At 48.1% G+C, this 20,944-nt stretch overlaps 1 protein-coding gene across 14 annotated transcripts in view; it reads left to right on the plus strand.

The window, feature by feature from the left end:
* Window positions 1-20,944, plus strand: part of myo9aa (myosin IXAa) — a 65,978-nt gene that overhangs the window by 11,265 nt on the left and 33,769 nt on the right. For all 14 annotated transcript variants that reach the window (XM_037449592.2, XM_037449634.2, XM_037449575.2 and 11 more), the window contains exon 2: window positions 4,640-5,617. In XM_037449592.2, the coding sequence (XP_037305489.2) occupies window positions 4,730-5,617 (888 nt within the window). In that variant the 5' untranslated portion in view covers window positions 4,640-4,729. The remainder of the gene's footprint in view (window positions 1-4,639; window positions 5,618-20,944) is intronic.

Here is a 20,944-nt window from a genome sequence, read left to right on the forward strand (position 1 = left end):
TCAAACTGTTAAACAGTAACTCCGTCTAATTCCAACATTAGTCGGCGGAATTTTCCTGCTTTTTACAGGAAATGCTGCAGACGTCGAAACCGACACTTTTCCTTCATATCTTCCACATGACGACCAGAGAGTATTTGCAGCAGCTCGGGCCCACACCCCTTTTTCTCCGAGTGCTCTTGCGTGTACATTTTATGTTTGAAGGCCAATTTCCTCGGCAAACAACGAGGGGGTTGGGCCCGTTTCTGAAAGTTGGAAGCAGGGAAATGACTTTCTGGGGAATTCATACCACGGTCCTGCGTTCTGTGTCTTGTATGCAAAGCATATGCAAAGTCTTATTAGCGGCTTCTTTTGCACATGTGATCACACAAGTAGTCATCAATAATAAATTAAGCCTAGTTTTGAACTTTCCAATTACTCAAGTCGGCAATAAAAACTTCAAATCTAATAATTCGAACGATGCTCCCATCACATAAAATGTAAATCAAATCGAATGGCTGCTAACTTTCCAGTAGCATTTTATATCCTGCGTTTCCTTCCTGTCAATATCCTCTTTCTAAAAATTATGAATCTAATCATAGTTTGGCACAAGCTCAAATTGAACCGTCAGCGATTCTGTGACACTTGGCCTGTAAACGCAGCGGTTCAATGCAGCGGCAGAGCTGTCAGATTCCCAGAAGAAACAATCATAAAACGTGTAAACAAGAGGCGAGAGTCGGCGGTCCGATGGCAACTCGCACGCCTTCATTCCTTCATGCCGACTTCCGTGTGGGCCAAAGGCCCAATAAAGAGCCGCCAGGACGCCATGAGGCTTGATTACACGAGCTGAGCCCCTATGACACACACACACACACACACACACACACACACTGCTTGTTCAGAGGGATGACTTCACGTCTCAGAAAGCTGACCAAACTCGATCCTTCGGGCTCCTCGGGCACAATGGCCGCCATTGACGAGGCGGACTCGCGCGGTTGAAGCTCTCCTCGGTTTCCTTCCCTCCGAACAAACAATGTTCAGATTGCAAGAAGGAATGCAAAGAGCGCCGGTTTCTTCTAGTTTGTAATCTGTCAAGGATGTTCATTTTGGGAACGCATTATTTCTTGATTCCCGAATGCTACCACGCGGGGCACAACGTTACCTTTTTTTAACTTGGATAACGTCTGACCATTTTTCTATAATATCCCTTATGGCTTTATATTGGGTCCCGGTCCTGGTCTGCTGTCTCTTTGGGAAAGTAACAACAAACAGATTCCAGGTCAGATTACTTGGAAACCATTCCTAATCTCTGACGTAACCAGATCTGTTTCTGGTTGAGTTGAAGAAGAAGAAGAAGAAAAAGAAGAAATGAAGACGATGCCGTGTGCACGTGTCCGGAGGCGGATGCTGGTGTCGAACGCACCGTTTCATCCTCTCCTCATTCAAATGGAGTCTAAACACCTGTTATGTAACCAGCTGCCTGTGCTCGCTGCTTTCTTTATTGTTCCCTCCTTGTCACGTGATCCTTTTCAAAACCGATCTGCCGAGTGTTCATCAGCCGGTGATCTGTATTTGTAGGTCGCAGCTCCGACCCAAGCCCTGAATTTATTTGGTTCCGTCTAATTTATGCCCAAGTGCTATATTTCATCTTTTTTTTTTTTTAAATGTGTGGCAAATTTTGGAATAATAACAAGCTGATTCGGCAAAAGCAGAGTTGGTATTTTTCAACTCTGTGACTTTGTTGCCCAGATGAAGGCCTTGTTTTTGGCTGTGGTCGAGGACGTTGCAGATCCATCCCGAGTAACGCAGCGGCGGAGACGTTCCTGGAAAATCGCTTGTGGTCGCTGTGTTTTTCCCGCTGTTTTTTTACGGAAAGAGTTCTGTTGGCTGGTCGTCCTCGTGTGATTGTAAACAGAAAAACCAGCCAGCGTGGCCACAACCCTAAACCCCCCCTCCCTCACGCCACCCCCTCACGCCCTATCCTTTAAGCAGCGAGCTGACCATCTGTTCCAGGCCCAACTCAGTACTCAAAACACACACACACACACACAGGCGTGCACACGTAGTAAAAAAACGCACATGCATTCATCACTGTCGGGTAATACCTGTCATTGGCTGTGCCTCTACGGATTGACCTTAATGCAGTTAGATTGACCGCTTTGTTTGAGGTTAAAGGTGTGTGTGTGTGTGTGTGTAGGGGGGGGGGGGGTCAGGAAGTGACCCGGGGTGCTTCGTGCTCCACTCTGCGCCCCAACTAAATGTGTCCCTGTTCCATTTCCTGTTTTTGCCACTGATTCAATTAATGCTATAAACATGTTATTTGTGATTTTCTTTACCCATCTTTATAGGAACAACTGAGATATTTATTGGAGCTGTAGAAGGAGAACCTACTTTGTTCCAGCTTCCTTTTTCTTTGTCATACATGAAAATGAACTAAATATGTCTTTGGGCTTTGAACTGTTGTTCAGACAAAACTACACATGTGAAAGAACAACAAACTCCAGTGATACAACGTTCTCTTTCCTTTCGCTACCTGCTAGAAAAAAAAAAAGCCCCAAAGCAACAAGTTGAAGCTCATTCGCCTGCTTTGAACGTGGTTTTTCAAAGTTGGAGACGAGTTAAAGGAAAGTGGGTACAATGAATGCAAATTAGAGTGCGTCACGGGACTACTCCTGGAATGCATTGGACCTTTCAGACTGATTGTACACTGCAATGCTATCTGGCAGAGGTGTGGACTCGAGTCATGTGACTTGGACTCGAGTCAGACTCGAGTCATGAATTTGATGACTTGAGACTCGACTCGACAAAACTTACAAAGACTTGCAACTCTACTTGGACTTGAATACCGATGACTCGTGACTTGACTTGGACTCGAGCCTTTTGACTCGAGAAGACTTGCTACTTCCCATTAAAACTGGGGGAAACATTTTCACACCACCGCGCCGCGCTGTTTATCTGCATCTGTCAAAAAAATGTGCGCCACCTGTATGCAGAGAGCGCGCGCTGCCTGAACAACATCCAATCACTGCAGTCCATTTGACCGTATCAACGAGACAGCTCGTTCATGGTTACAAAAATCGGGATTTTTGAACCCGGATTCAGACTCCGATGGAAATCCTCGCCAACATTATGTCAACGTCCGTTTTAAAGTAGTGTAATGAGCTGAGTTATAGGTATTAGTTAATCAGTTATGCAGATGTTGCATGTGTTCACGTTATGCTGTTACCAGCTGTAGTTACGCGAGACAACCCGAGTTTTGGGGGGCCGTGTGTGCGGAAGTGTTCGTTCGGCGTGGTGACGGCCAAGTGACCGAAGTTGAGTTGTTTTATATAAATAAATGCAGCGGAGTTGCAAGCCAGTCATCGCCTCCTTATTTACGCTGCAGCATTGGGGTGAGCGTTACAGTACTATAACACAGTCACAGTCGATCCACCATTACCCTTCCCTTCGTAGTCTAGGTCTGTGAGGCAGCGCACCATCACCCAGGGTTCCCCGTCCCCACTATAATAAAATGACTCGAAATGACTCGAAACTAAAATGGTACGACTTGTGACTCGACTTGAGACTTGTTGGCTGTGACTTGTGACTCGACTTGGGACTTGCTTCGTCTTTGACTCGACTTGACTCGGGACTTGAGGGCAATGACTTGAGACTTGCTTGTGACTTGCCTAACAGTGACTTGTTCCCACCTCTGCTATCTGGTGTAGATGAAAGGAGGACTATTACTATGAAGGCTTCATCAGCGTAATGGGAAATAAAGACAATGAAGTGGATAAAGTAAAGGGTTTTTATTTCTCTCTCATCTGCTGTAAAAGCCTCAAATGGGACACATATGATTGTGCTTTTGGAGGAGCACTTTGAAGATTTATTAGTAGCGTTTATGTTTTTTAACCTCTCTTCATCTTTGAACTTGCTATTTTTTCCTCTTGTTGTGAAGCACTTTGTGACGTCCGCTCTTGAACGCTATTCTTATAGTTATAGTTATTAATGGCATCATGATCGCACCAAATACTCGTAACTATACAGTCAAACTCTGGCAATTTGGCACATTTTGATTTCCGCTTTGCAGACACACAACATTGCGTTTATTGGTTAACCTTCAGCTGATGAATAGTCGGAACAATTTATCCAGTTTGCAGAATGCTTCCTCGCGTTGTATGAAGACGCCGGTTCAATCGACCACGACGTCCCCCCCCCGATGTGTATTAAAGAGGAAGCTTGTGAATGCCGTGATTGTTTGTTCTTCAGTGAAGAGGACAGCAGCTGTTTCGGTCTCGACGCTGGCGAGAGCTTATGTGTGCGCTCGGGAGTGTGTCTGTGTGTTAACGGTAATCCCGTAGACCCAGATGACTTATCCTTTATCCTTTTATGAGTGTGCATGTTGGGGCTCCTGCGGAATAATTTGGCCCTTTTTTTCGTGTTGCATAACAGCACATGAAGTCCCTGTGTCATAATCCGACACATTTTGTAATCTGGCTGACTGCTGAAGGGGCTTTGGTCGGGATTTAGATCCGTTCCACAGTTGGTAGAAGTTGTTTTGGATCATAGATATGCCGAGTCATCCCTGCTGGTGCGTTTCTGTTTATTTGTGCTTGGATGTGAGATGTAGATCTTCCGGGTATTGATGCATATCTGCGTCTCTCTCTCTCTTCTGCCTCCGCAGTGGTAATGCCTTGAGTCTGCGTCTTCTCCAGCCCAGTAAAGGACGCCGCGCCAGTGCCGGGCTGCCGCTAATGGGAACCCTTGCTCCGCCATGAGTGGTCGTGATGGCGGCGGCGGCGGGGGCGGCGGCATGGGCACACTGGGCCGGCGGCCGCGCTGCGAGGACTCCGAGTTCACCGTGCGCATCTACCCGGGCGCCCTGGCCGAGGGGACCATCTACTGCCCGATCAGCGCCCGCAAGACCACCACGGCGGCCGAGGCCATCGAGCGCGTCATCCAACGCCTGCAGCTGGACCGCAACAGGTGCTACGTCCTGGCCGAGGTGAAGGAGTTCGGCGGGGAGGAGTGGGTGCTGAACCCCAGCGACTGCCCCGTGCAGAGGATGATGCTTTGGCCCCGCGTGGCGCTGGAGCACCGCCCGCTGTCCGGCGGCGAGGATTACCGCTTCCTCCTCAGGCAGAAGAACCTGGACGGCTCCATCCACTACGGCGGCAGCCTCCAGATGTGGCTGCGGGTCACGGAGGAGCGGCGGCGCATGACGGAGCGCGGGCTGCTGCCGCAGCCGGATTCCCAGGGGGACCACGCGGACCTGTGCCACCTGCCGGAGCTCAACGAGCGCTCGCTGCTGGACAACCTGCGCTCTCGCTTCCGGCAGGAGAAGATCTACACGTACGTCGGGAGCATCCTCATCGTCATAAACCCCTTCAAGTTCCTGCCCATCTACAACCCCAAGTACGTGAAGATGTACGACAATCACGCCCTGGGCAACCTGGAGCCGCACATCTACGCCGTGGCGGACGTGGCGTACCACGCCATGCTGCAGAAAGAGAGCAACCAGTGCATCGTGATATCCGGGGAGAGCGGCTCCGGGAAGACGCAGAGCACCAACTTCCTCATCCACCACCTGACTGCTCTCAGCCAGAAGGGGTTCGCCAGCGGAGTGGAGCAGATCATCCTGGGGGCCGGGCCGGTGCTGGAGGTAAGCAGAAAGCATTCTGGGAGTCAATGAAATGTTTGGTGTGTGTTTGTTTGTCCGCTGACGGCGAAGCTGCGCCCCTCGGGACGAGAGACGCGAGTTCGGGGGCCACAAGTTCACGAAAAAAGACGACTTTAGAGACAAAGCGCAACGGGGGTTTGAATTGAGACGAGACTCACCAAGGAGAAGAGACGAAGGGTAGTCATTTATTTTAAAACATGAAAGACTGGCGCATGACCTCACACATCTATTCTTCATACAATCTGTTTATACTTTTCATCCACATTGTCCGTACTGTGATTCTCTGTGTATGGGAGAGGGATCCCTCCTCTGTTGCTCTTCTTGAGGTGCTTTCCATTTTTTTTTTCAATCAAGGGCCCCTTTCTAACGTATGTTTCACGGATATGTGATGGGCTAAATAGACGTCATTTGACTTGGGACTTCACCTGGAGTGGTGAGGTCGGGAGCACATGGATTTGATGTGATCGGTTTCCCTGCAGCCCGAGACGCAAAAGGGAATCTTGAAGTGGGACTGGATTGCAGAGGCCCGGGCCAAAGGCTTGAGAAGGAAAACCGGGTGTTTTCATATCACTCAAGACATTCCACTCGGTCTCCTTCTGCTCCGAGGACCCGTCACCGCCCATGACCGGTCTTCGACGAGTCCACAACCATGCATTGTTTTTTTTTTTTTTTCTCATTTGTCTTCAGCTGAATTCCTGACGGGTTGCACCGCCCTCTGACTGTATGCACAATGCCGCCAATCAGGAACAAAACAACTGGTTGCTAATTGTACAGAGTGTTGTGTTTTTTTTTTAATCAAGAGCTTGTATCGCTCGAGTCATTGAGGTAGTCAAAAGGAATCTGTTTGAGTTCCCACAACGAAAATCCCCCCCCCCCCCCCCCCCCCCGAATTGCTCCCAGTAAGTGAGTCAAGTTGAAACCGGTCGTTTTAGAATCCAGGTTCAAAAGGTAACCTGCAGAACCACAATTTTTTGCAACAAGGTAGCTCTCGGCTGCCCGTCATTGCCTCGGGTTTTAGCAAACACCGCTCTGATGGAATGCCATTCACTGGTGTGTCTCCGCGGGGGTTAATGAGTAAGCGTCTTGGGTTAATCCTCAGGGCCGCAACACGAGCGAGTAGGTTTTGAGAGCAGAGGAGCAGCCTTTAATTGTTTGCACAGTGAGATTGCGTCTCGGCCCGCTGGTGACTGATGCCAAGGCTGGAATTACCGAGCTACTTCAGAGGGACAGAGGAGGAGGAACGACGCCCAGCGTGAACTTGTAGGAAAACTTAGTTTCTGTGTAGCTCAGTAGACCGGCTGCACAGGAGGAATCATATATGACGTTGTTAACATTCTGTGGATTTCTTTAATTAATCTGCAATTGTCAGGATCTTGTAGGTCCCCTTAAGTTTGGTCTGAGAATCAATCAAAGAAATGTGTTTCCGACTGTCAACACACAAGTTGCATCATGGGTAATGTTAGGTGCCTCGTTTTGACAAGGTAGACAATTGAGATGGATAGAACGATCTAATCCTGCTGCTTTAGGAAGCTACTTCCTACAGACTTCAAGTGACTAAATGTCCTTCCTCTTTCATGTGATGGCTATTTCTATTTCCATCGACTCGGGTTTATGTTTTCCATGATCTCCAAATCCCGGATCCGATCAATGGGCCCCGTTTGATGGTTTGGGAAGTTAATTGGCTGGAAAAGACATTAAATAAATAGTTTTTAATGGTGGGCGTAGCCAGGTTTTGACTGGACACCATGAAGTCAGAGCAGTTACTGGCTCAAGTGTAATTCTTTTCCTGGATACATTTTCCCTTTTTTCTTTTAGTCCTTCCTGAATTGCCGTGTTGTTTGGGTTTAATTTAGCACACTCCTTTTCCCGCCCACTTCCCGGTTATCAAGGACCACTGATAGCGTTCAGCCATCAAGACAGCAGTCCTTTAGCAAAGCAGACCGTCGTTTTCCCGCCGACTGTCGGGTGCAGAGTCCTGATGGAGGATGCCGCTTTGCCAGAGCCTTTGGCTTTTTTTTTTTTTTTTTTTTTTTAAATGGAGAACGTCTGGAGGTGTTTCACTCGTCGCCTTTCGGTCCCGAGTTCACTCTGCGGAAAAGAACACGTGAAATATGAAGAAAAAAAAACCGCTTCACCTGATGTTGGTTTAGTGCTTATCTTGCGGCCCGTCATTCCTCACGCTGGTGTTCCAGATCTGACTGAAATTGACATTAAGCTTTAAATTCCTGTGACTACTGCACGCTGGAATCTACTGTGTGAAATAGTTTGGAAAAACCTCTGTCTCCTTTTGTGTCCATGTCAACATCGGGCCTGGAGTGTAGTAATGAATGCAGCGACAAGTATAATAGAAGCACAAAAGACTCGTCATGTCGTTTTAAAACTAGATAAACGTCTACGCGGTAGAGACGGACAAATGACACAGGGGAGCAAATCCAATGAAAACTGTGCCAATCATGATTCCGCATGGCTGACTGTTTGAAACTCAACATGATGGAAATCAGGGGAAGCGGAATTTCCCTGAGCGAGAAAGGCGAGAAAAATGTGACGCTACAGGTTGAAACCAAGTGAAACCTGGTGCCGATTAAGACATTTTAGGTTGCAATGAACTGCAAAAACACACTGTGAAAGGGTCAAAAGTGGTGAAACAAGCTCCCAGATTAAACAGATTGGACTTGTTTATGATCCCTCCCCCCATTCAGATGCCTTTACTGTGTTCGCTACATAATCGTTCGTCTTGTCTCTCGCCTTTAGCTCTACGCAGGCCAAACACGTGCTGCCTTGTAGCTCGATAGAGGAGAAGGGGAATGCTGTGTAGTGTAGCCATGGATCCTTGCTGTGCTTTATTCATGTGTAGTTTCAGTGTACTATGGTCATCATCTTGTGTTTAACTACCACCAAATGTCATGTGGAGGCTTTTGGGTTCCCAGGCAGCTTCCTGACATTTAAGAATGATGGAGAAAGGAGGTTTGATAATGGCAGATGTGTGTGTTAAAATGCTGCAGAGGTGGTTAACATGACCACGACATCTACACCTACGACCATCTACATGCAAAAATACATCAAATTAGAAATTTTCATTTTGTTTCGCTACCAATGCACGGCTCAGAGCGAGAGCGGCCATTTGTTTATACATGTGAGCCGAGTGGCGTCCTAATATGAGCTCAGCTGTCTTCTGGTCTCCCTCTGGATCAGGAGGCCGGGGGGGGCAGGGGGGGGGGGGGGCGCGCCGCTCACTGTGACGCTGCATCATTAGGATCTGCTTTCCTGGAGAGGAGGCGTCACTGGGCATTAGTGCAGGAGCTCAGCTCGGTCTTGCAGAAGAATTGTCTGGGTGATCATACTGACGTTATGGCAAAGTGAACCAAACACATTAACTCCACTCTGGCTCCACTTTCCTAGTGATGCTTAAACCTGCAATAAATCGAGTTCTCCAAAGCAATCAGCCATAATGCAGAAATCCCATAAAATGAACTAAATTCCTAACTGGCGGGTTTTTATTTTGAGTTTATTTCCAGAAATAGTTTTTTTTTTTTCTCTTATTATGGCAAAAATAGGATCCAGCTGGACAACCATTTTCTGAAATATTTAAATAGTTTTCGGACTGGTGGTCAAAAACAAAAGGTATCTAATGACATCACCTCGGGATCTGGTAAATGCCATTTTCTGACATTCTTATAAACTAAACTAGTCATGAATTAATCAAGACAACGGATGCTGTAAGTAAACCCAAGTTCTGCTTTTATAATCTGCACATTTACTGTATCTCACAGATGTGCCTCTCAGAAGTCCCCCCCTCCCTCCTAACCCTCCCTCCCTCCCCGCTCTGATTCCATCTGCACGCCATCAAACATCAGACAAACAAAGCTGGTGAAGAACGACAAACATCCTGCAGCTAAATGTCCAGATGTTTTCTCAGGAGCCAAAACGGCCTCGAGGAGAGTCGCTGTCGGACTCGTTTTCATCACGTGGCAGAAACCCGTCGCCAGCAGCCAGTTCCATCAAAGGCCTGAGGATTCGCTCTCTTGATGCCGTCGTTAATGTGTCCGTGCCACTTCTTTTTTTTTTTTTTTTTTGTGTGTTACACCTGGTGCCCGCGGAGGAGCCCGAGGCCTCGCCGGCTCCGGTGAGCCGTGGAGCTCCTGTTGTTGTTGTTGTTCTCCTCCCTGGTTCACGGCCAACGGAGACAACAGGCCCGGTTTTCACCTCGCAGCCCCTCCCTCGCCGCCTCCGTGCACCCTGACGCGGAAACGCACACACACACACACACACACACACACACACATTTAATACCATCTTCTCCAGAGCCCCCACTGACTGAGCTGAGTAGGATTAAGTGTGTTTTACTGCTAGATCCACTGCGGCCCTAAAAGTGTTGTTTTCCTGCAGAGTAGAGAGAGATCGGCGGGCGGGGTGTGTGTTTTTTTACTTTTTTTTTTTTTACTGAGGTTGAAACCAGGATAAAGAGTGGAATGAAGAACGGCGTCGAGCCCCCCCCCCTCCTCCCCCCGCCCTCCTCGGCATGGTGTGAGGATTACGGATCATTAAGCCATATGTTTGGAGCGGGTTTGCTCGTGGGGAGGATGGAGGGAACGCTTGATCTGTAGAGGACGCTGGTCCCACGAAACATCAGCCGCCTTGTCTTCATACACGGATCCATAAAGTCTGTCATATCGGTCTCGTCCTCATTCGTTCGAGGTTGTAACGATTTGGCGTTTAGCTCCAGCGGAAGGGGAAGCAGGATGCCAACCAACAGCGCCGGCTGTTTTGTGTTCATGCCGCCGCCGCACAGCGGAGCCGGATTTGAGCTCCTCGCCTTCCGGGCCGCCAACAGCTTGAGGTCAGAGGTCACGGAGGGGACCCCTGCGGCGTCAGTACCGAAAAGCGGTGCCGGAGTGATTGGTCTCGCTTCTTCAGCAGAAGTTTGATTTTAAACTTTCCTCCCGCAATTCGTCGTAGAAGCCGCTGTCGTCATGGTTTCAATGACATCACTGTTTCTGTGATTTCGATTGGAACAAAACGGAACACATTTGGACAGATGAATCGTTGTTTAGTGCATAAAACGATCAGTTTTATGCACTAAACAACGATTCATCTGTCCAATAGTCAGAGTAACTCTTCACAGTGTTGAGTCCACGCCACTAACTTTCCTCTCACAGGATGCGTCGCCTGGTCCCCGCTGCGTCTCTCATCGCAGGGTTTTTTTTAGCCAACGAGTCGGTCTTCAGCAGCAGATGTCCGCGGCCGCACGACAATGTGCCCGTTTGTGTCCCCTCACAGGCTCTTTATTTATGCCGGGGAACGCCTGAGTTTGCAGGTGCCTGGTCAGCAACACACAGACACACACACACACTGGACCAGCTGCCTTACTGGCCTGACCACACCTGCAGCAGTGTGTCAAAAGAGACGGGTGGAGAAGGCCTCATTGTGCGCTCGCCTCGCCGTTTGAACTAAATGAATCTGCGACACACACACACACACACACACACACACACACGACTCTGTTGTCAGTGGCCTGAGAACCTGAACCAGTCCAACGATTTTAAGAACTGCTTCATCTTTTGAGTCAAATTCACAGGTTTCGTGTCCTCGATTGTGAAATGTTTTCCTATTTTGCTAAACGTGGAAACAGTTTAAACGATTTTAGTTTTTTTGACAGCTGGCTGGACGAAAGACGGATGTAAAATACGCCAAATTCAAAACCCTCGTCCTCATTTCACTTCTGTAAACTAATTCCACAGAATTTGATTTGCAATCTGCTTTTCTTTGCGTCACTTGGTTCATCTGCAGCTGGCCAGATGTTGCCCCCCCCCCTCCCCCCCCACCCCCTCCCCTCCTGTTCTTCCTTTGAAACTCTGATTTTGTGTGGCAGCGGATGTTCGGCGCTGGTTTTAAAAAACCTCCCTTCTGCAGCAGCGTAAACAACCGACTCTTCCTTTGATGCATTTTTACACAAACGACTGCTGTCTGACATTCAAACATTTTAAATCCATTAAAAGGATAAGTACGTTTTTTTATACATTTCTTCTAGAACCAATAAGGTGACCTTTTTCTTTCCCATGTGTTGCGTGCGTGGGGTTCGGTCACCTTGTGCTTCTCCTGTACCCAGATGTGCTGTAATAAAACAGAATGTGAAAGGAGGACACATCTGGAAGGGAGCAGAGAACATGAGCGATGGAAAAGTTCACCGCGGTGCTGCTCTGGTCATTTTCCGCTTGTCGTTTTTTTTTTTTTTTTTTTGGTGCCAAGTTGAGGAAAGTTGTCTCTTCTGGACCTGGATGTTTTCGGCAGAGATAAGATGTGTCTTTTGTACCCCGCGGTGTCACTTTATCACCGCAGGAAATGGAAAAGCAATTACTCTCTTTCCTGTGTTCGGCCCACGGCTGTGATAGCGCCGGGTCCATCGCCACTCGCCCATCGCAGCGACCAAGATAAGTGGCGCTTCTAAGAATACGTCTCAGATGCCCGTTTTGACTCGTTAGCGGCCCCCCCCCAGTAATAGCTCCGAGGAGGCTGCGCAGTGATTGTGGACTGGAGATGCTCCTCTGCTTCTATCATGAAGCTTTTTAACCGCAGCACTTTACAGACAAATCCACTCGTACTTCATTCGTTAAAGGACCATGACGGGATCATGACCCACTCATTTCCCTTCACCCATCACTCAAAACAAGTAATGTTACACTTTTCAAGCTCTCTGGGGAAAGCAACTAACCCAATTGCCTAAATTTCTTTGACATTTGCATTCATAGGACACTTAGTCAAGTGAAGTTTGTCGTACTTACGCAGGCCGATGTCACAAATTATGAACGTGTAGTCCACTTACCAGACTTCTGCTAGCGTCTCGTTGTCACGGCAACGATGTTACGCCTCTACTGTCTGGACGGACGGGAGTGAACGGCCTCACAGAAAGCTTATGAATTTGAGCTTGTGAAGACCTACACGTATGTGCACATGTAGCTGCTACCTATGGAGTATTTTATCTTGCTATTTTGGTCTGGATCCCGATCTTGGTTTTCGACTTTTAGAAACCTCGGATGAATCCGTTTAGTTTCTGCCTCTTGTGCTTGTTGCATGTAGGACGAAGCAAGTGGGTGACACGCATCGCTGGCGAATGCAGCAGACGCTAATCTGCGGCTGCGCGGTGCATTCAAGCCTATTCATTTTATTTCGTAAAGCCCAAAATAGCAAACGACTAATTTGCCTCAGAGGGCTTTACCGTCTGTACACATGCGACATCCTCTGTCCCGAAACCCCTTTTGTTAACACGAAATCCTCCTTTGTTTTTTATTCTGTTCGACTGATTTCGAGCCAGCCGATACGAACAATTTCATTCGGAAGGAAAAGAATGTTCCGCCTCGAGGATATGCAACACCCTGCATGCCAGCTTTCAGATTCGATAATTAACCACTCAATTACAGACAATTCATATCAAAGTTCACCTGTTTGTCTTGTCAGGTGTTTTCTGACGCTTTTAAAGGCTGCTGAAAGGCAATAATTGATGCGTGGCACCACAGAGGACTGTAAGGGGACGGATATTCTGGGACTGCCACCGGATTGGATGGCTCCCCCATGTTTGTGCGCCTCCGATACGACTAATAGGATTGACCTCCTTTTTCTGCTCCGACCACGTGGTTCAGCCTGAGCGTAGCCATTGTGCTAAGTCACTCCCCTCCCCTCACCTGGTCAGCACGGCGACGGCCGACACGCGGCCTACGGGACGGGAACCACCTGTTTTTGACTTTACTGCAACACGTCTGTCCAGAGCGCGTTGACCTGGGTGCTGTCTAAAGAACGAGAGGTCACCACACACACACACACACACACACATTCTTCTGTCAGCTCAAGTCAGAGGTCACCTGCAGCTCATGCACTTCACCCCTTGCATGTGCTGTATTTCTCGTAAAAAAAAAAAAAAAGCGAGAGCTTTCAACACCGTTGACGGGTCTGAACCCAGCGGCCTTATGACCCGAAGGAAGAAGGGTGCATCGCCTCGTGCTCACCTTAAGTGGTGTCGGGTAGGCCATTGATCCCAGGTGAGCTAGCAGAAGAGTATAAGAAGGGAGAATAAATGCGTGGTGATACGTGTGTAGTTGGGCAGAAAGAAAATGTGTTGCACGTGAAGCTGCTTAACTGATTTATGTTTTTGAGAGGAAAGCTGAGGTCACTGAGGTCAAAATCTCTCAAATTTAACAAATCCCAAGAACCCAATCTGAATGAATAAAAAGCCCTGTAGGTAAGGGCAGGATTTGCAGTAAACTGTCCCTTTTTAAACTTCCGCTAATGCACTTATTGTTGTTAAATCGCGATGTGAAAGAGGGTCGCTCGAAAGGCACCGACGACAATCCCCTGAATCTGCAGCAACAACCGTCCCCAAAAACCTGTGTCTGTTTTACACTTTACAACAATTATCAAACAGCGTTGCGCAGTCAGTTTGAGCATAATGTCGTCCGATGTTGAGAATACAAATAGTTGAAGAAGAAGGATTACGTTTTTTTTTGTGGCTGCCCCGAGGCCACTTTCAGCTTCATCGTTCCCTGAACGTCGGCGTTACGTTACAGGGAAAACAAGTCTATATATTTACCCGCTTCCAGAGTTAAATTGAATTACACATCTGTTTCTGTGTCTAGAGTTTCTGAAGCACACGCTTCGGGGGGGGGGGGGGGCGCCATAACTAACAATTACTTTCATCTTCACGAGCCGATGAATCATTTAGTCCATAAAGTTTGAGGCCATGCGATCGAATCACTGCAACAAAACAAATCACGTCTTCTACCACCGCAGACATTTGAGCTGCGGGTGAAAAGGACGTTTGAGGACTTCGTCTTGGGAGGCGGGAACCCCTTTATCAACATTCGTCCCCAATTTAGTGACGATATCTTTTTGGAATAAGCAGCTGATCAATTCACCGGAAAACGATTCACAGGCTAGAAGAAGAAGAAGAAGAAGGTCATCGTAAACTTCAGAATCATTTAATGAATGGATATTAAAGCTAATACCCCAGAGGCTTGAAATTCAAGGTGAAGTTGAGAACTGGGATAGATAATTCCTGCCAGTTCCCTTCCCTGACTCCGTGTTTCCAGCCCTCGCTCCCACTCACTGTTACATTCCAGTCCGCTGTATGGTGGCCAGATTTTGGGGGAGCTTCTTCCAGCTCCTCCCACATTTCCTTTCTTTCTGCTGATGTCTGGACTGTTTTGCCTCCTTTTTTTTTTTTTCCTTTCTCTGGCCGATGAGAGGAACGTTTACTCTGGAATAACAGCAAAAACAGCCATTTTTCACGCAGGAAACGTTGAGACATCTCATTGTGCTGAAAGTTTTTTGCGGCGCGTGTTGAGCTATCGTGAGCGCTGATGCACGGTACCGGTCCAAAGTACCTGCTCCATGACTCCAGGCCCCAAAGACACACCTGCACAAAACACACACGCGTGTGTGTGTGTGTGTGTGTGCGTGTGTGTGTGCAGCACGCAGCGTAGGAGGTGTTTTAAGGGGAAAATGCTTTTATTGTTTGCTTTGCTCGTTCAAACCTCTCCTGCAGCCAATAGTTTGTTGTATTTGTACTTTTTCACCCTGGTTGATTCATGATAATCTCTGTTTATACTTTGTGATTAAAAACAGTGTCGGACAGAGTAGAGAAAAGGTGTGTGTGTGTGTGTGTGTGTGTGTGTCCAAAGGATGGATCCGTCCTCTTGGTCGTGACATGTCACGCCTCGGAGGGTCTCGCGCGGTCTCTTTGTCCCCCCCCCTGGAGCGGGTTATCGAAGCAAAGCAAAAAAGCATATTGACACAGGCTTCTGGAGTGAGTGGGATTGGTGTTTGCTCTTGGAGATAGGCCTATTTCCCTAATGGCAGAGCACATTTACTCAGCGCTTGTCAAACACATCCTAAACAAGGAAGCAAATTGACTCGGGTCACTCCGCAGGAACGCCGCGGATTCTGCTTCAGGCGCGACCACTTCGTTTTTGTTTCTTTTAAGCGGGAAGGACGTTAAGTTACCTGTACTTTTTAGTGCGACTTTAACGCATTAGTCCAAGAGTTTGTGTTCGAGGGACTTAAAAATGTTAGTGCAGTGTTTACAGTCCGCCGCAGCTGCGGAGGAAAAAGGCCTCAAGTGCAAAAAATGTGACAAAATAAACAATTCAGTGATCTGATATACATAAACTAGCAGGAATACAAGAGTAGTGAGACAGAGCGTTAACATAAAATAAAGTTCCCAGATTTCCTACACAAATCAAACCTTGTGAGGAAAAAAACTGGTTCGCTCGGATTCCAGCCCGGCCGCTCAAACAGACGCGCTGGGGGAGAAGGACGCTTTAAAGGTATTTCTCTGCGGAAGCGATGACATCACCAGAGGCCCACGGTGAAAAGCTCCCTTAAAAAACGGATAGTTGTTATGAACGAAGGGCCGCGGTTTCCCTCGGATGCTTCTTCGGGGGAAGCTCTCTCGAGGGCTCAGAGGTCGTGACGCTTAACGGGTCGATGGAGCCCATCGGCCGACGCAGCAGGTGCATGCGGCGCTTCGGTCGGTCGGTCGGTCGGTCGGACGCCGTAACCATTCAGACAGTGTCACATTCTGGGGGGTGGATGGAGAGCCCTTTGGAGAGGCCACACCCGTGTGTGCAGTGCTGCATTGAGCTGGCACAGATTCAGGCTCAGGGCTGAGAACCCGTGTGTGTGTGTGGATGAGGTTCAGTTGTGATCCATAATGAATATGAAAATATAAGGATATAAAAAGTGTGCGTACAGAACGAGTTATACACTAAACTGATCTAATCATTTTTGTTTTGACAAGCAACAACAAAACGGCTTCAAAAGGGAATGAAATGTCCCAGGGGGAATCTTCAAAGGTCCAAATCTGAATAATATTCAGTTTGCTGTTGTAAACGATGAAGGAAACCTCTATTTGTGGTGCGTGTGGTATTTGGTCACGGGGGGGGGGGGGGGGGCTCGTTGTCAACAATCCGCTCCTCTGTCTCCAGTCGTTGGTGGAGTGACTGAAAGCAACGACTCCTACTGTTGGTAAAAAAAAAAACCCCCAAATGCTGCATATAGTCGGTCCGATGAAGCCCATCTGTTTGTCCTGCGTCTGACCTTTGTGACCCTTAAAAGGACATGTGATCCATGTTGTAATCAGGAGGCTGCGATTTATCGCCTGGCTTTCAGCATCGAAATGTAAAAAAAAAAAAAAAAAAAAAAAAAATCATACTTCCGTATCAGTGTCTCGTGTACATTTAACACATTGCGTAAGTGTGAAGCTCAGCTTCAGACACTCTGGTGCCTTTTGTCAAACCTTTTCACGGGTGGTTCGGATTGAAAGGACACGCGTGCGTGAAGCGTGTGACAGGAATGATGTGAATGTGAATGGAAACCGCGGAGCTGGCGTCTGTTTACTTTTTGTTGCTCGGGGGGGGGGGGAACCCGTGTTGCGTTGCTTCATCCGGAGGGCTGGAAGAATCTGAGATATCTGTTTGGGGTTCGTTCGTGTTTCAAGATTTAAAGAACGGAAAACCAACAGTCGACTTGCTCCGCCTGAAGGTTTATGTCCTGTATGTTTTATGGTTCCAGGGGCTCTTTTTGCCCTCGTTATAAAAACCAGAACCATGGTTCGCTGCTGTTTAAGATCTTTAGTGTCTATTTGTTTAAGTGCAGGTTAATATGTCGAGTCAAAAGGCACAAATACCAGATATTGATGTAAACTAATCCCTACAAGGTAAATTCATTGGAACGTGTCCCTTCTGTTGTCAATATTTTACCTTTTTGTCTCAAAGAGAAAACTGCTGCTGGGCATTTCTTCACTACGCTCCCACAGTGCTGTGCTTTTCAAACAAAGACACTAAATAACCAGCACGTAACATAAAAGGCCGATTTGAGGATAAAGTGAACAGTTTCTCTGATCTGCATTTCCTCTTCACACCTCTTTCTGACCCCTCGCGCTTCACAAAGCGAGCGCTCGTGGTGCGTGACGCCCCGGGGGGGGGGGGGGGGGTCAAAGGTTAAGCCCCGATGAAGACGCTTGGCTTCTTGTTGAGGCCGTCGCAGGGGCAGAAAGGAGCAGGAACAACGAGGTAGACTCCATGTGACTCCGTGTGAGAGGTGACGCGTCGTCAGAGGCGTCTCGAAGGAGGAGGAGAAGCGCCGACCCGCCTCCATAGAGTTGTGATTTGAATTTACACAACGAGGCCTTTTTGGTTTCCGCTCTCAAGCTGGGAGACGTTCGCCCTCTGACTCGGACCCCAGACGTCGACCTTTTTAGTGTTTTTTACGGCAGAGCTCCACTTTTGCGAGGTGGCAAACCTCGATTGGCTCGTTCTCCTTGAACAAGTGACAACGCGTACGTGTGCGCTTTAGCTCTTTGGACTGGGAAAGGCCCAGTGCCTCCTTTTCCCATGTGAGGCCACACTCTGCCCGGGAAGCCCCGCCTCTTATTTTAGCCACACACACACACACGAAGACACACACACACACACGACTTTTAATTGTTCGTCTGTGAGCTGTACCTTTTTTTAACGTTGTTTCTGTGATTGTTGATATTTCGCGGGTACTTCATTGCAATCTACCCATAATCTATAATCCCCAAGATTAAACTGGAAGTATAAAGAAATACAAATTTAAAAAGTTGAAACTTCTGTTTAGATGTTATTTTAACTGACTGAAGCAGCCGCAGAAACGATCGTTGATTATTTTATTCCAAAGTGTCATCGATATCAGTGAGCGCTACGCTAGTCTGACTTGTCTATTTATTTGAGCAGATTGTGTGTATGTGCAGATTGTGTGTGTGTGTGTGTGCAGATTGTGTGTGTGTGTGTGTGTGTGTGCGCGCGCAACAGAGCTGTTATTGTTGTGAGCCGGTGGTCTCCGGGGGTCTCTGTCTCACGCTCTTCCTGTTTAGTTTGTGATGAACATTTTCATTATGCTTCTTCTTCTTCTTCTGCTCGTTCTCTGTCGCCGTCAAACACTCCAAAGACGCTGTAATCTGACTCCCGTTTTCAGGCGCTTCACCCATTCGCCTCCTCGAGGTCCCCCCCCCCCCCCCTCAAATCAGCTTTTGTCCAAACGTTTCTGTGAATAATTAACACACTTCCACTGCAGATTGAGGATGGCCTTCTGCCCTCCGGCTTCATAAATAACCAATTAGCCGCCGCGCTCCTGAATATTCAATGGCACGCTGCTGGGAACAGTGATCATCGGGAATGTCGAGATCTCCCTCTGAAGGACGAGGTTATGTGGACTTCAGTCCGTCTGTGCTGTTCAGATCATTATCGGAAAGCACGGGAAATGGATTCATCCAAAATATGCTCGTGGTCTATTTCATTTCCTTCGCTCTCTTCTCCAGCTCGGCACACTGGAGGAGAAGCCCGAGGGCTCCTCTGAGGATTCACAAAAAAAAAAACGGGGGTCTGCAGCTCACGGGGCATCATGGGAAATGAATCGCTAATTTTTGAGGGTTTTCTTAGTCCGAGGGGGGGGGGGGGGGGGGGGGCTTTTGTGGCGTAGGAATGCACCCGCTCCACTGTTCTTCTCCAACTCCCCGAGGTTCACGTTGCATGAGAGATGTCTGCGATGGTGGAGGACTCCTGGAGATCTGTGATTATTTTTTCTATTATGTCGGGCTTTCATCTCCATCCCCGTGACTAATGCTCACTTCCTTCTCACAAGCTCAGGACTCGTTCCGATCGGGGCCAAAAAACTTTTCTCTCATCAAAAGGCCTCTGCTTTTTCTAATTAGGTTTTCCTTGTTCCGTTCTCACAAACACATATTTTTGTCAGCTGCGGTCCAGTGATTCATGTGCTTTTCCAAAGAATTGTCTGCCGTTTATATCATTTTATTTGATAAGAAAACTGAAACCACCTCTCATCCGTCCGTTGAATAAGAGGCTAACTGTTAGCCGGTTAGCTTAGCGGGAACACTTTGAAGAAAGATCCCTTTTTTTATGTTATAACTAGATATTTTAGGTAGTAGAGTAGAAATATGTTCTTGTTTTAAATCAAATCAAACAGTTTAATTTAATTAAAACGAGAAAATGTTCCTGTTGCGACACTGTTTTTATCATAACGCAGCGATTTGGTTCAGAAGGTGATTAAATAGCAGGAAAAGGATCCGCTGCAGGCAGCATATTCTGGGATAGGGAAGTGTTTGCATGGATTGGTTGAAATCATTTCAAGGGATGATGTTATGCGTTTGTTTATTTTTTCTTGTCGGGCTGTAGTGTGAGAAAAGTAATCTTTGACGCTAAGCACATGTTGTTACATCCGTGTTCATACAGAGTGATCCAGAACAACACGTGTCTGTGGAATTCTGGAATTCTCTTTTTTGACGACAACAACAGTTGTGAAAAACCTGAAAGCCGCTTCACGCCGCTTCATTTTAGCGTGACGCATCTCGTCAGAGTTGCACAACCTGTCGAGCGCGACGTCCGCACGCCGGGCTTCACTGGACCATCAGAGCTGCTCGCGCAGCCACGACTACCTACACCAAGAACTGCTGAAGGCCGGCAGGATTTGGTGCGACGTTACGAAAAGCTTTTTTTTTTTTTTTAATTTAGTGTGGACTTGTGTGAGTTTGGCTTTTTTTGAATGAACTTTGAACCGATGGCCGCGGTCGGGACCTGTCGCCATTACTTCCCCGAGTGACCTTTTATGATGTCAGGCCCGTCGTCGGGCCCCCCGACACACGGCGTGACGCAAGCGCGAGGCGCGTTGGACCCGGGTGCCCCCCCCCCCCCCCCCCCCACCCCCCCCTTCTCTCTCTCTTGTTCTTCTTCTTGTTGACCCGCGTCCTGTGGCCGCTGAGTCGCCGCGGGCGACGGGCTCGGGGGAAGGATGCGAAACCACCGATGAGCGTTGAATCGGGAGGGGGGGGCCGTAAGGGGAACGGAATGCAATGTATTTGGTGACAATTCCCACCCTCCCCCCCACTCAATGACTTTTGGAGTCAGAAGAATGCTGATGTTTTCCGCGGCTCGTTCCACTTTAGAAGCGGCTTTGAAAGTCAGACAAAGCGCCTCTCTGTGTACAGTCACACGCCCTCCAAACACAACCCAGTAATCCCCCCCCCCCCCCCCCCCCCCACCCCCACATCCACCAATAAATTGATGACTTACTGAAAGAAAATCCCTTTGTGAGTTAAATCAAGCAGCTTTCTGTGTCCCCCCCCCCCCCTTACTGGAGGTATTTTCCTCATCTATGACCTTGTCCACCGTCTCTTCCTTGTTTTTTGACTCGTCGTGTACTAACAGGATCACTTCAGGTCCTCCCTGTCTGACCTCAGGCTTCCTCCCCCGGGGGGGGGGGCGGGGGCGGGTGGGGGGCACACCA

The sequence above is a fragment of the Pungitius pungitius genome, chromosome 4, assembly GCF_949316345.1.
Source record: "Pungitius pungitius chromosome 4, fPunPun2.1, whole genome shotgun sequence".
Lineage (NCBI taxonomy): Eukaryota > Metazoa > Chordata > Actinopteri > Perciformes > Gasterosteidae > Pungitius > Pungitius pungitius.